The sequence below is a fragment of the Poecilia reticulata genome, linkage group LG3, assembly GCF_000633615.1.
Source record: "Poecilia reticulata strain Guanapo linkage group LG3, Guppy_female_1.0+MT, whole genome shotgun sequence".
NCBI lineage: Eukaryota > Metazoa > Chordata > Actinopteri > Cyprinodontiformes > Poeciliidae > Poecilia > Poecilia reticulata.
In genome coordinates, this window is record NC_024333.1 from 29,313,953 (window position 1) to 29,326,290 (window position 12,338).

At 41.6% G+C, this 12,338-nt stretch overlaps 1 protein-coding gene across 6 annotated transcripts in view; it reads right to left on the minus strand.

Moving 5' to 3' along the window:
* Nucleotides 1–12,338, minus strand: part of gse1b (Gse1 coiled-coil protein b) — a 128,823-nt gene that overhangs the window by 9,968 nt on the left and 106,517 nt on the right. For all 6 annotated transcript variants that reach the window (XM_008405919.2, XM_017304041.1, XM_008405916.2 and 3 more), the window contains exons 3-5: nt 7,412–7,620; nt 1,572–1,738; nt 1,078–1,278 (exon numbers count right to left, since the gene is read on the minus strand). In XM_008405919.2, coding sequence (XP_008404141.1) covers nt 1,078–1,278; nt 1,572–1,738; nt 7,412–7,620 — 577 coding nt within the window. The remainder of the gene's footprint in view (nt 1–1,077; nt 1,279–1,571; nt 1,739–7,411; nt 7,621–12,338) is intronic.

Below are 12,338 nucleotides of genomic sequence, written 5' to 3' on the forward strand. Positions count from 1 at the left end.
CTGCAGTCCTATGATGTTAGATGACAGACTAGGGGCATGTAGCCAGTGAGAGAGCCTAAAGCAAGAGAAGTCCTTCTCAGCATGCACACAATCATGAGGGAAATGCATTTAAAAGTGTTGCTGCACAAGATTTGGAAAAAATGCACAATTACAACATTTTATATAAAGATTGCGATGATGACATGCGTTGCAATTCGCCAGTTTTTTTCTCCACTGTTCTGTTTCATTTCTGTAATCAAAATGTTTCCATAGCTTTTCCAGAGATTTAGCATCTCACATACTAAAGTTTATATCAGGTATGGGCACCAAAGGAAGAGGGACCATTCAACTAGACAAACATGCTGCTGGGTGACAGAGTGTGAATGCACTGAACTCTAAATGTGATCCTCAGAAATGGATTCAGGCAGTCTTTGGGAATATTGGACATGCTTCATTGCACTGATTACAGTGATTTTATATACTGGGCAGCTTTCTTTTAAATAGAAATTCATTTAGAAATTTCAAATAAAATATTTAAGAAAAATTAAAACCTTGTTCAAAAAAAAAAACAACAAAAAAACAATTATATTTATGGTGACATTACTTTAATACAAACCTTCAAGCATACATTGGTAGTAAAACAACTCTAAAACTATTCATGTTTTAATGTTGCTTATGGCATCTGGGTAAAGAAAATATCTAAATCCAATGCCCACAGTCTTAATTGACATCTTCCTTCACTCTAAGTGCATTTTGGTAATGCAGACCCAGAAATATTCAACACCATCCTTTTAGCATCAGCTTATCCAGTGAAGGCGAGTATATCTATCATTTTGAACTCTGAACCTGTACCACCTCAGTACAAGAATGGAGTTTTTCAGTCTTTACTTGCTAGTTTGCCTGACTAAATGCAGCAGTTTGTGTTCAAGTTTAATGCAGCTTGCATTACCACTGCCACCGAATATGCAGGCTCATAATTTGCCACACCGAGAATCATACGCGTGTGCACCAACACACACATATTGATTAATAATTTTGCACAATTAATAATCCGAGAGAAACCGCAAAGTCAACAAAAGGATTAAATAAGATTCTTACCTGTACGGCGTGAAGGAGGGGTGGGGCAGGTAGCTTGGGTGGTAGTAGGCGGCTGCAGCCGCTGCTGCTGCAGGGTCCAGGCCAAGGGGCAGAGACTGCATCCTGAGGGAATCCTCGGCTGTGGCGTAGGGCCGAAAACTCCGGAGGTACTCCTCTGGTACAGCACCAGGGGGCACCGCATTAGGCAACTGTCTGGGCAGGCTGGAGGGGGCGGGTGGAGAAGCGAGGCACAGCAGGAAAATATAGTTGGCTTTATTTTCTCCGTTTATAATTGTGTAAATTCATCAGAATTCAATAAGAAACGACATGAACTAATTGCTTTCAGCACTAATGTCAAAAAGATGAATGTGTGCTGTAGTTGCTTATTCCAGAGAGTCTGAAATCAGAAACGCTATTGATCACAACATCCAAGTGAGCGGCTACTTCCTGTAGTAAAGCTAAACACAGATTTAGTGATTTGATAAAGGTGAGAAAAAATATTATTTTTTGCTTACTTAAGGGGCGGAAACCGTGAATCCTGCATGACAGCACCAGGGGTGAGACCAAAGGCATAGGGGTTTCCCAGGAGGTGAGCAGGGACCGAGGGGCCACCTTTTTCCTGGGAGAAGGTCCCCTCCGCAGCCAGACGTTCCCTGCTGGCCCCACGGGGCCCCGAGTCAGCCTGCAGAGATACAGGGAAAGAATCTTGGTCATTGTTCGCTGGGACCTGTGACCGTCACGGTTGTCACAGCTCATGGAAGCAGCCATTTGAGAGGGGAGATAGAAGAAATAATAGGCCTGTTTGTGGAGTGGTAGCCTCCCTCACCCAGTCTGCTTACCTCAGGCACTTTTAGAACATTTCTTACACAGCACCCTCTGTTAAAAAACAGACGGCTTAACATTTCTAACAGGAAATGTAAAAGAGTAGAAGCAAGAGGACAGAGGCAAAGAAAAGAAGAGCTTTTTTCACTAAATGTAAACAAGAGCTGACATCCGTATGATCGACGAGAACGGTGATGTTGCAAATGATCATGACTCTGATCCGAGATAAAGAGAGTAAGAGTCTGTGGTTGTATCCAAAACAAAGTCCAAAAAGCTTCATCCCTATGCCTCTGCTCCTGTTTCTTTCTTCTTTTCCTTCACCTCCATCCCTTCTTCCTTTCCTTTTGGCAGCAAGCGCTTCTTCAATCCCACAACAAACACACACCAACACTCAGCGAGCGCACACACCGTTTCAGAGCTACAAAAGACATCCCGCTGAGGGAGTGGGAGTGCGTTTTCTGAAGCTTTGGTTTTCCTCGGCCTACAAACGCAAGAGCAGAGGAGAGATTTTTACACTCCTGAGTTATACAAAGAAATTGCTCAAAGGAGGAAGTACTGTCAAGGTTTTCCTGGGAAAGAAGGAGCATTTATCAGACATCTCGCAAAACCAGACTTAAGATTGGCAAGAGAACAAGTAGGAGGAGAAAGAGGGGAGACAGGGAAAAACAAGATGAGGCCATAAAGACAGTGAGCAGGAGGAGTTGGCAGTTCTTGAACCCACTAAATTAACCTCTGGGTTCCCTGGGAGTAGAAGACCTTACAGCAGTACCGCCGCCTCTCTCACCACTGCCTCTGATAAAACAAATCCCATTTACTGAACCATTAACTCCACAGCTACTGACCCAGGCTGACACTGATGCACCAACATCCAATCTTAAATGCCTCTAATGGTCAGACTCCTAACATGACCCTTTGTTTAAACCCCCTCTCGCACTTTCCAGTAGTCTAATGCAGCTATTTACTCCAAGCAGTTTGCTGCGCTCCACTAAACAACGTGGTACTTTATTCCCCCCCAAAGCAAGCACAGTCTCCTCGACCCCAGCCCAATCCCTTTTAAAGCTTTATGAGCAGTGAGAGAAGGTGGACGTCCGGCGAGGGCCTCAGCAGCCATGTGGAAAAGAGGGATAGTGATGTCAAAATATGTCGCTATCAGCAGTTTATGGATACTTCCTCCAGTCCTAAAATATTCAGATTTATTTTGTGTCTGAAGAAGCAGATAAATACAACAAACTTGACAAAAATGGAAAACACCCAATATTTTCGGATGTGGCAAAAGTTTCAGTTCTTCTTCAATTGTTGATTCAATCATGTCAAAAGATTAAAACAGTTTGTATCGTATAACTTGCCAGTTACAAAGTTTGATTAAATATGGCAATATTTTTGGATGCCAATTTGTCCTTTCTTATGAATGGACTATTAAAAGGCAATTATTTTTCCCCAGTTTGATAAACATCAAGATCTGTGTAAGCCAGATTTTGTTAGCTATAACAGAGTGCAAATATCATGACGACTACTTTGCACCCTTATCAACAATGAGCAGAACATCGATGTTTTACTCTACACTGGTTCACCAAAAGAATGATCAGACAGTAGACGATTACATGGACATGCATAAAACATTTAGGAGTAGTTAGAGAAGAAGTGAACTGAGTTAGAACATGACTCTGCAAACCACAAAACAGTAAGTGCACAAAAAGTCACTCAACTTTATGCCATGATCAATGAGAAGTTCAAAAGTAAATCATTCCTTTTCCATTTGTGTTATAAACCAAAATTTGCACCTTGAATTATGCAATAATGCACAGTGCTTCCCTCTACTTTTAGCACTGAAGTTATGGTTTCAAAACCATAAACATTTGTGGTTTAAAAGTACTGGAAAATAGCATTTTAATGCGTGGCAACAGAAATTACAGAGTCTCCCAAATATCACATCCAATCACTCACTTGCAATTGTAATAATGCACACACTCGGGTAGAAGTAATGACTGCAAATCAATATATTGGGAAGCTTTATGCATTAGTAAATATGTCAGAATATTTTGCAGCAGCAGGAACAATTTTTAAACTTAAATATGTTGATTATACATTTTTCTTTATTGGTATGTCCTGTAAAACATTCCGTCTTTCTCAAGGTTATCAACGTGTAAGAGTTACATACTGACCCATACCTAATGGACTGTGCCTTGCAAACAAGTTGCAATTCATCGATCTGGATGAGTTGATAAGTTTTTTTTTCTTTTACATCACTGGTACTATGATGCAAATTTATGTTGAGGAAACATCTACCCATATATGACATTACCTTTTATTTTTGCCTTATTCTCGTCACATATACACTATTTATTAAGCTGCTGCACTTTGAATCCGCCTAAATCCCAGATGATAGCAAACATGAATTGACACCATACATCCCACTGCTGATGAAGCCATTTTGTAGATGACCTCACACTGTCTGTTAACCAGCAATTGGTATGAAAAAGTTGAACCGTGTTCCGCATCAGGCACTATGAGTGCGTCACAGAGGCATCTTTTCACCACCACAGCTGTGATGCAATTACTGTGAATTGGTCCAATCTCCAGACACAAATTGCCACTGAAATCGAATCAACTGTTCCTTTTCAACTATTTTCACACAAATCTTATAAGAAGATGGAACAGCAATAATTAAGCTGTTGTCGCTGCATATTAGCTGGTTCGATTTCTTGTTTTACAACCTATCGGGCCACTAAAAGTGAGCCAATCAATCGTACACGGAAGATAAAAACAAAATGTGATATTACAAGAAAGCATTTGTTATAAGATTTCCTCAATATGACAGCGTTTAAGAACATCTTTTGAAAAATCTTAACACAATGCTAAATGTTTTAAAAAGAGAACATACAATCCTCCTGCTGTAAAAAGAACATTAATTATAGTATTATTTATAATAAAATGGCATTACCTTGTTAATTATCTGGGCTATGTGCAGCTAGCCTACCTGCAGTTTTATGTTAATTAGAGTGATGGGTGTCATTTATCTCACACTCCGTCTTTTTTGCAATGGAAAATACTTTTCAAGCAGACAAATGTGTCTTGTTTATAAACAGAGGAAATGTTTAAGAACCTTTTCTCACCCAGTTGATTGGCAGTGCACAGCAACAGGTGGGGGCATGAAGCACTGCTTTAAATAAATACATTTTAATTCAGTTTCTTTGTAATGCACTAATTCACTGCAAAGTAGTTTTAAAGCACTTAATTAAAGCAGTCAAGGGTTTCTATTATGGTCATTAGTAAAACTTTGTTTAAGAAACACTAGGAAACTACATCAAGTCACTATCTTTGCAGGAATTCCTCTTGCAGGAATGTGGAGACAGCAAACATTGAGGCAATCCTTCATACTGAGCATTCATCAGCATTTCTCTATACTTTGTACACACATCCACTTTAAACACTGACCAATGCCTCGTTATAATATCTCCTTAAAACACAGCTTTGAGACTCTGTTCATCTCCGTTTCCTGACCTTGGTCCTTGGGATTCTGCGGTATGTATGTAGATGCACAGTCAGAAGGGTATGCAAAGGCGTAGGTGTAACAGGTCAGACCTTTGGTAAGGCCCACAGCACTTAGTCACTCAGGCACCTACACTCACTTCCAACCAGTCACACCATTTGAGTTCTTCCTTATTGAAAATGCAATCTTTACCAGTAGCTTGTCACTTTGCACACACTAACAAACACAAGCACTCACACTACAAAGACACATCCATTAACAACCATCTTCCTCTGTGCAATCTAGGCCCCTGTAACCCTCCGCTAGGGTGGGAGACCCCGCGCATTGTAGAGTGCTCGTTTATGCCTCTCAGATGGAGCCATGAATCCAAATTGCCAATTATAAAGCAATTACAGGCAGCAGCGGGAGCAGACTCCCGCAGTCATTAAAGCAAAATGCCAACGCACCAAGGCCTCCCTACTTCACTGCGCTGCCTGTCACCCCCACCTCTGAAAGACAGACTCATATCTCAGCATGAGATTCTAAAATACCCTTCTAATGCACAAAGGAGGACACAAACATTTTTGCCCACAGAAAAAAAAAAAAAAAATGTTTATCAGACACTTTACAAGGGATGCAGAAAACAAACTTGTGCTTCTGAATGAAACCATTTCGTCTTTTTGTAACCATAGAGAGCTACCCTGTATTAAAAAAGCCTGATACACCATCTTTGTGAAAAAATATTTTCGTGATGTGTGCTTTTATAGTCCTGAGGTTTGCTTAATGGTTGCAGCAGAAATGTCGTAGATGCGATGATGCTGGCTTTCACGATGCATCTCCCCTGCTGTTCAACCCCAACCTTTGACCCCTTAGCCTAACCTCTTGCCACCATCACCTCCCTTAACCTCTTCATTCTTTGGCAACGTGGCCTTCAACTGCTTTTGGGGATAGCGCAAACCCAGTGACCTGACCTCTTCGGTTTCAGTGTGACCTCGTAGATATACAATCACAGCAGCCATGCAAAAGCACACATATGTGCATTCGCTTAGGAAACATAAGCGGTGCACACACTAAGGTATGGCGGGGGCTTTTTATGATATATTTTTTCCTACTGCTATGTGAAGCTGCTTTGTTGCAAGAATGGCAAATATTATGAATTTTTTTCCTGAGGACAGCTTCATTCATCCGGTCCCTCCTTGCACTGGCTGACCCTTGAACTGCAGTCAGGTCATTTTGACAAAGCTGTGGTTGCAGATTGCGAGGTTCAGGGGGGTATTCAGAGGAGAGGACAATGGCCCAAACAACATCGCACATTGTTGTTAACTGACCTCTTTGCCCAACGCTAACTGTCCCTCTTCTGTCTATCCCCAGGGAATCATCCAAATGTCTCAGAGAATTTCCGCATGTTGTTGAGTGCTGTTCATGACCGTGCACTTGGCCTTAACCATTAGCCTCGAGCTGAGATAAGAAGCCTTAAAGTACAGCCATAATCCATAATCCACTTCTTATCAAAGCAAGCAGCTCTCCCACTTTCTCTCTCTTCCACAACGCTACTTAAGAGCGTGCGTCGGGTTGATGGCGCTGAGGATCCTTTTGACTGCCGAGGGTTAGGTTGGAGGACTACCAGTCTTAACCCCAAGACCAGGGAGAGACTGATCCGAGGACAGACTGGGAGTGGGCACAGAGAGGCACAGATGTTGGCTGCCATTATTGCCGTCACCTCGCTGTCCCAGTGGCAGCTGCCATTGTTTAATGTATGGAGCCAGTGAGTTGGTGGAGCTACACTCATAGACCTGCCAGCTATGTCACAGACACATATGTCAAGTATATACTGACACATCATGAGCTGCATGCTGCAAGAAAATCCACTGAAGCCTGAAAAGTCCATCTGGTGTGCTTAGATTGTGCTTGAAGGCAAGATGAACAATGAGAAGATTTGAACACAACAGTAAGAATCAGGGAAAAAAAGGCATTTGAAGCAAGCAACAGCAACTAAATATGTGGGGGGAAAAAAAACCTATACACTCAATGTCAGCGTGAAAGGCTTTTTAAATGTTAATTTACCTGACGGCCCTCGTTCCTCCACAGGCCGTTGCTTGTTTTTGTAGGAGCTATGGTGACTACAGGCGGAGTGTTTGGCACACTGTGACCTGCTGGGGGAACCAGCACAGGTCCTGGACCAAGAGGACCTCTCTTGGGTGTACTGACTGGAGAGCTGTGGTTGGTGGCTGGAGAGGAGACTGGAGATGACTCACTGCTGATGGAGGATGCAGCTGAAGAAAAATAAACACAAAACAAATAAAGTCAGAAAAATATCACCTGCTGAGAAAGATTTTTTTCTAAGAAGAAAAACAAGGGGGGGGGGGGAAGCCAGATGTAACACTTGAAACAAGTTGCACTCTGACATGAAATTTATCATAAATAAATCCATATGACATATTTTGTTCGAACTTTTTATGACAGACAGACACAGCGGGATGAATAATGAAGAGGAAGGAAATTGATGCATAGTTTTACATTGTTTTTAAAAATTTAAATAGAAAATGATACGTGTATCATTTACGTGTGATATGCGTATGCATTCAGCCTCAATGAGTCAATACTATTCACCAGGCCAGTTTCAGATCTGCCTCCCACCCACCTTTCACTGCAGTTGCAGCAGGAAGTCATTTGGGGAACATCTGTACCAGCTTTGCACATTTATAGGCAGACATGTTTACTCTACTTTCCAAAATAACTCAGGGTGACTCAGATTGGCTGGAGAATGTCTAAGTAGAAATTTTCAAGTCTTGAAAATTTTCAAGTCTCAAATTTTCAAATCCCACAAATTCTCAATGGGATTTTGGTTCTGATTTCACTAGTTTAACACATGAATATGCTTTGATCCGAATTCTTCCATTGCAGCTCTAGTTGTATGTTTACTGTTTAGCTGGATGATCATTTTCATCCCAGTGGCAAATATTTTGAAGCCTCTTAACTGTTTTTTTTAATTGTCAGCAAATGTCCCATCAACTCTCAACTGCTTCCTTTTCTCTGCTGAAGAACAGCATCCACCGATGTTACGATCACCCCGTTTTATTATTTGCATGTGGGCCAAAAAGTTAAACTTTGGTCTCATTTGACCAGAGCATCTTCTTCTATACTGTGTGCCCTACATAGTTTATGACAAATTTTGTACGAGACTATAGCTTTTGTTCAACAATGTCTTTTTCTTTAAAGTCTGCCATAAAGTGCACAACTAACACTTGTCCTTGTCCTATCAAAAGATTCTCCCATCAGAGCAGTGGATCTCTGGAAATTCTCCAGACACCCTGGGCCTCTTGGTTTCTGTTCTGATTAATGCTATCCTTGCCCAGCCTTGAAGGGTTAGCAGTTGCACAATATTCTTTCTATTTCTGCATGATGGATTGAACTGTTAGATGTTCAAAACTTGGGATACTGTTTTGTAACCAAAACCTGCCTTTAATTTGATCACAACTTAACCCAATAATGTTAGTTCAGAAATGTTCTCTAGCAAACCTCTGAGGCCTTCATAGAATTACTGTATTTATACAGAGGCTAAATTAAACACAGTTAGACCAACTGTTTACTACTTAAATAATATCTAAAGGTAGTTGGAACACATATGCAGGTCAAAAAGTTCAAATGTTGTATCTTAAAAAATGTTGAAAAGCATGTATGCCTTGTCTTCCACTTCACAATTATGAGATCGCTTGGGAGTGACATAAAACCTAATTTTAAATGCAATATTTTGCTTGCAATTTTACCAAGGGATGCTATATATTATTTTGCAAGGGATGCTATATTTTTTTCAAGTTGGATGGGCATGTTTGATTCAGTTTAATTGGTCAAGATTTGCAGGACATAATAAGAACACACTGAATGGATGTCAACACAAGTACTGTATTTATATGCACATATGTGCTTACAGGCACATATGTGCCTACGACCCGTTCCCTCCTTTCCTCCATACATACACATGCACAGCAGGTGGTGAAAAGCTAGTCCAATGAGCTCCTCTGCTGTGATGTAGCTGTGCCACATTAACAAAGCCCTCCAGGGAAACCCTGTAGCGCGGGGTCACGGACTGGTCACATGCCTCACTTTCAGCACATCTCGCTTTCTCTCTCCCTGGCTACAAAACCTCCAATATGATGCCCCCATGTTCACATGCCTTTGTTTAGACTTTCATCTTCCTAACCATAACAACCTTAACCTCCGCCCCGGTAGCCTTCTGTTGCTCCCAACAACATCCTCTTTCTACTGTTCCTATCCTTCTATCTTCCTTTATTGATGTTCCTGTCTTCCCGCTTTTTTTTTTTTACTGATAAGCTGTCTTTGTTCTTCTTCTACAAGCCTCTCTCCCCTTCTTATGACAGTGCAGTGTGCTGTATATCACCAACTCTCAGAGGAAGTACAGCATTACACAGTCAAACTGGGTCACAACCCTCTCAGTGGGACGGCGCTGCCGAAAGGACAATGAGAGATGAGAGCGTTGGCGCGCAGGTAGCACGTTTTCATGCAACAGTGTGCTTATTTTTGAATTTGTAAGGAGCAGAAACCCCGGGTCGGTTTCTGGTCTGCCTTCTATCCAAATTTCTTCTCTGCTTTGGTTTCCATGGTAACATAACCATAACAACAGACGTCGTCATTTCACGGTAGGGGCCGTGAAGACATGGGGGGAAAATTTTACTATTGAAGGGATCAATGATAGCATTGAGGTGATTTCTAACTTAAAAAAAAAAAGAAAAGAAAAAAAAATCTGTGTGTGAGTGGTGGAGCGGCAGGACTGGCAGGGGACAGCATGAAAAAAGACGTGTGATGAAGAGATGGTAGTGACATGTGTGGAGAGACATGAAAATGAAAAAGGATGGGAGATTGGGAGTGATTAGTTTAAAAAAAAGAGAAAGGTAAGAGACGGGAGAGGAAAGCAGAGATAAGGGGTGCAGATGTGTGAGTGGTGGATGGGGTTGGGATGGGGGCAGTCATATCTTGTCTGCACAATAGCAATTAGTGGCCTAATCCTCCCCCCCTCACCACCTCACCTCAGAGAGCCATTACTCTCCCCTACAAGACTAGGCCAATCAATAGCAGCCCACTCAGCCTGGGGAACAGAGCTACACTTAATACAGCTCTAGTGTCACAGCCTATTCTGTCATCACACACACATGCACACTCGCAACATGCATACACAAGGATGGGGAAGCAAATAAAGCCAGAGAGGGGGGAGTTGGAGAGAGGTGGAGAGGTGGTGGTTGGGGGTGATCACAGTGATACTCTACTGCTAAGCAACAGAGCTGCACTACATCTACCCCCACCTCCGCCTGATGCCCCCCTCCATCTCCTTGTCCTCTTCATCGTGGAGGCAGTACAAACCAAAGAAGAGGCAGGGCAGACTAAATAATTAAGAGCAGGAAGGGGAGCAGGTAAGGGAAGGGTGGAAATAAAAGAGGCAAGAGCCTTCAACCAACAGCTTCAATCTCCTCTTGCAGCTTGGAGAATCTGCGTACACTTCAAAGCGTCCTTCCTGAATGGGCAGACGCATTATACACTGAGAGGAAAAACACAAACACACCAACAGCTATTATTCTTTTATCATTTCCACCTCCTCCTTTTGAACAGCACCCCTACACACCACCTCTTCATACCCCCTACTTCATTTCCCTTCTGTTCAGACACGGAGCTTGCCAACCAGACGAAGATCTGTCAGCCTTAAAGCTCAATTAAAAAATATGTATATGCAATAAATTACTATTCATTGAGATTTTTGTTAAACTGGTTCCATTACAGCATTAATTTGCAGTCAGAGCCTTACCAAAAGGATCCACACATCTTGAACTGTCACATTTTGTCACTTAACAGCCAGAAGTGTAATTTTATTGCAGTTTAATATACTTGTGAACCACGTTGATGTGAAAGGATGAGGACAAATGGTTTAAAGATTACTTTACAGATAAAGGTCACAAATATTATCACATATGTATTCAGCTCCCTGATTTAATGCAGTCCAAAATCTAAGTTTTGCTCCATTTAGTACTGCAAGGGTTTTTACCAGTACTGTAGATCTAAAGACTGAAATTATTGCTCATTTTACTTAGCAAATCAGCTCAAGTTCAGTCAGATGGACATTATCTACTAGTCTACCAATTCCAGCTTTTCTATTTCTGCTAAAAAGAAGCATCACTAAAGTATGTTGATACCTTTTCCACTTTATTTTTTAACCGTGCACAAAGTTCTCTTTCTACTCATCCTTAGTGGCCAGATTTGTGGAATCCATCTTTAATAGTTGTCCAGTCAACATATTCTGTCTGAGCCATGGATCTCTGCAGAGTGTCCTTCCAGAGTCTATACTGCTCCTCTGAATAATTCTCTCCCTTTCCACCTAGCTTAGGTGGATTCATGGCTTGGTATGTTTGCAGTTATGCTATATTCATATTTTCTGTATGTGTTAAGGGTGAGATATTATTCTTGACCAACTGTGGTCCTCTGTGTTTATCTGATGTTTCTGATAGTCAACTAAAAATACCTGTCAGGACTTCACTTACCAGCTCTATTTATACTAAGATAAAATTATAGAAAGGTCCACAAATCAGAATTTCATTTGCAAAAGACTTTGTTTAGTGTATAAAGTCCAATAAATACATTAATGCTTGTGATTTATATATAAAATATGAAAAAGTGAAGATTTTGTAAGTTTCTTTCTTTCTTCAACCTTCTGCTTCCATCCTTCCACACACTTCTCATGAATCCTCAAGTCTTTACCATCCTCTTAAGATTTCCTTGTGGACCATTATCAGCCCTCTTCTTCCCAGTGCCTCTCCCTCTCATCACGCTACCATGTGATAGGCAAAAATCCTGCACGCAAGACATGTGACTGACATCAGCATGGTCTCATCACTGCCATATGCTCCTCCCCTTCTATCTATAGAGGGAAGATGGCCACACATGCTGGGCCTGCAGGGAGCTGGAAGAGGAGGAATGAAGCAAAGGC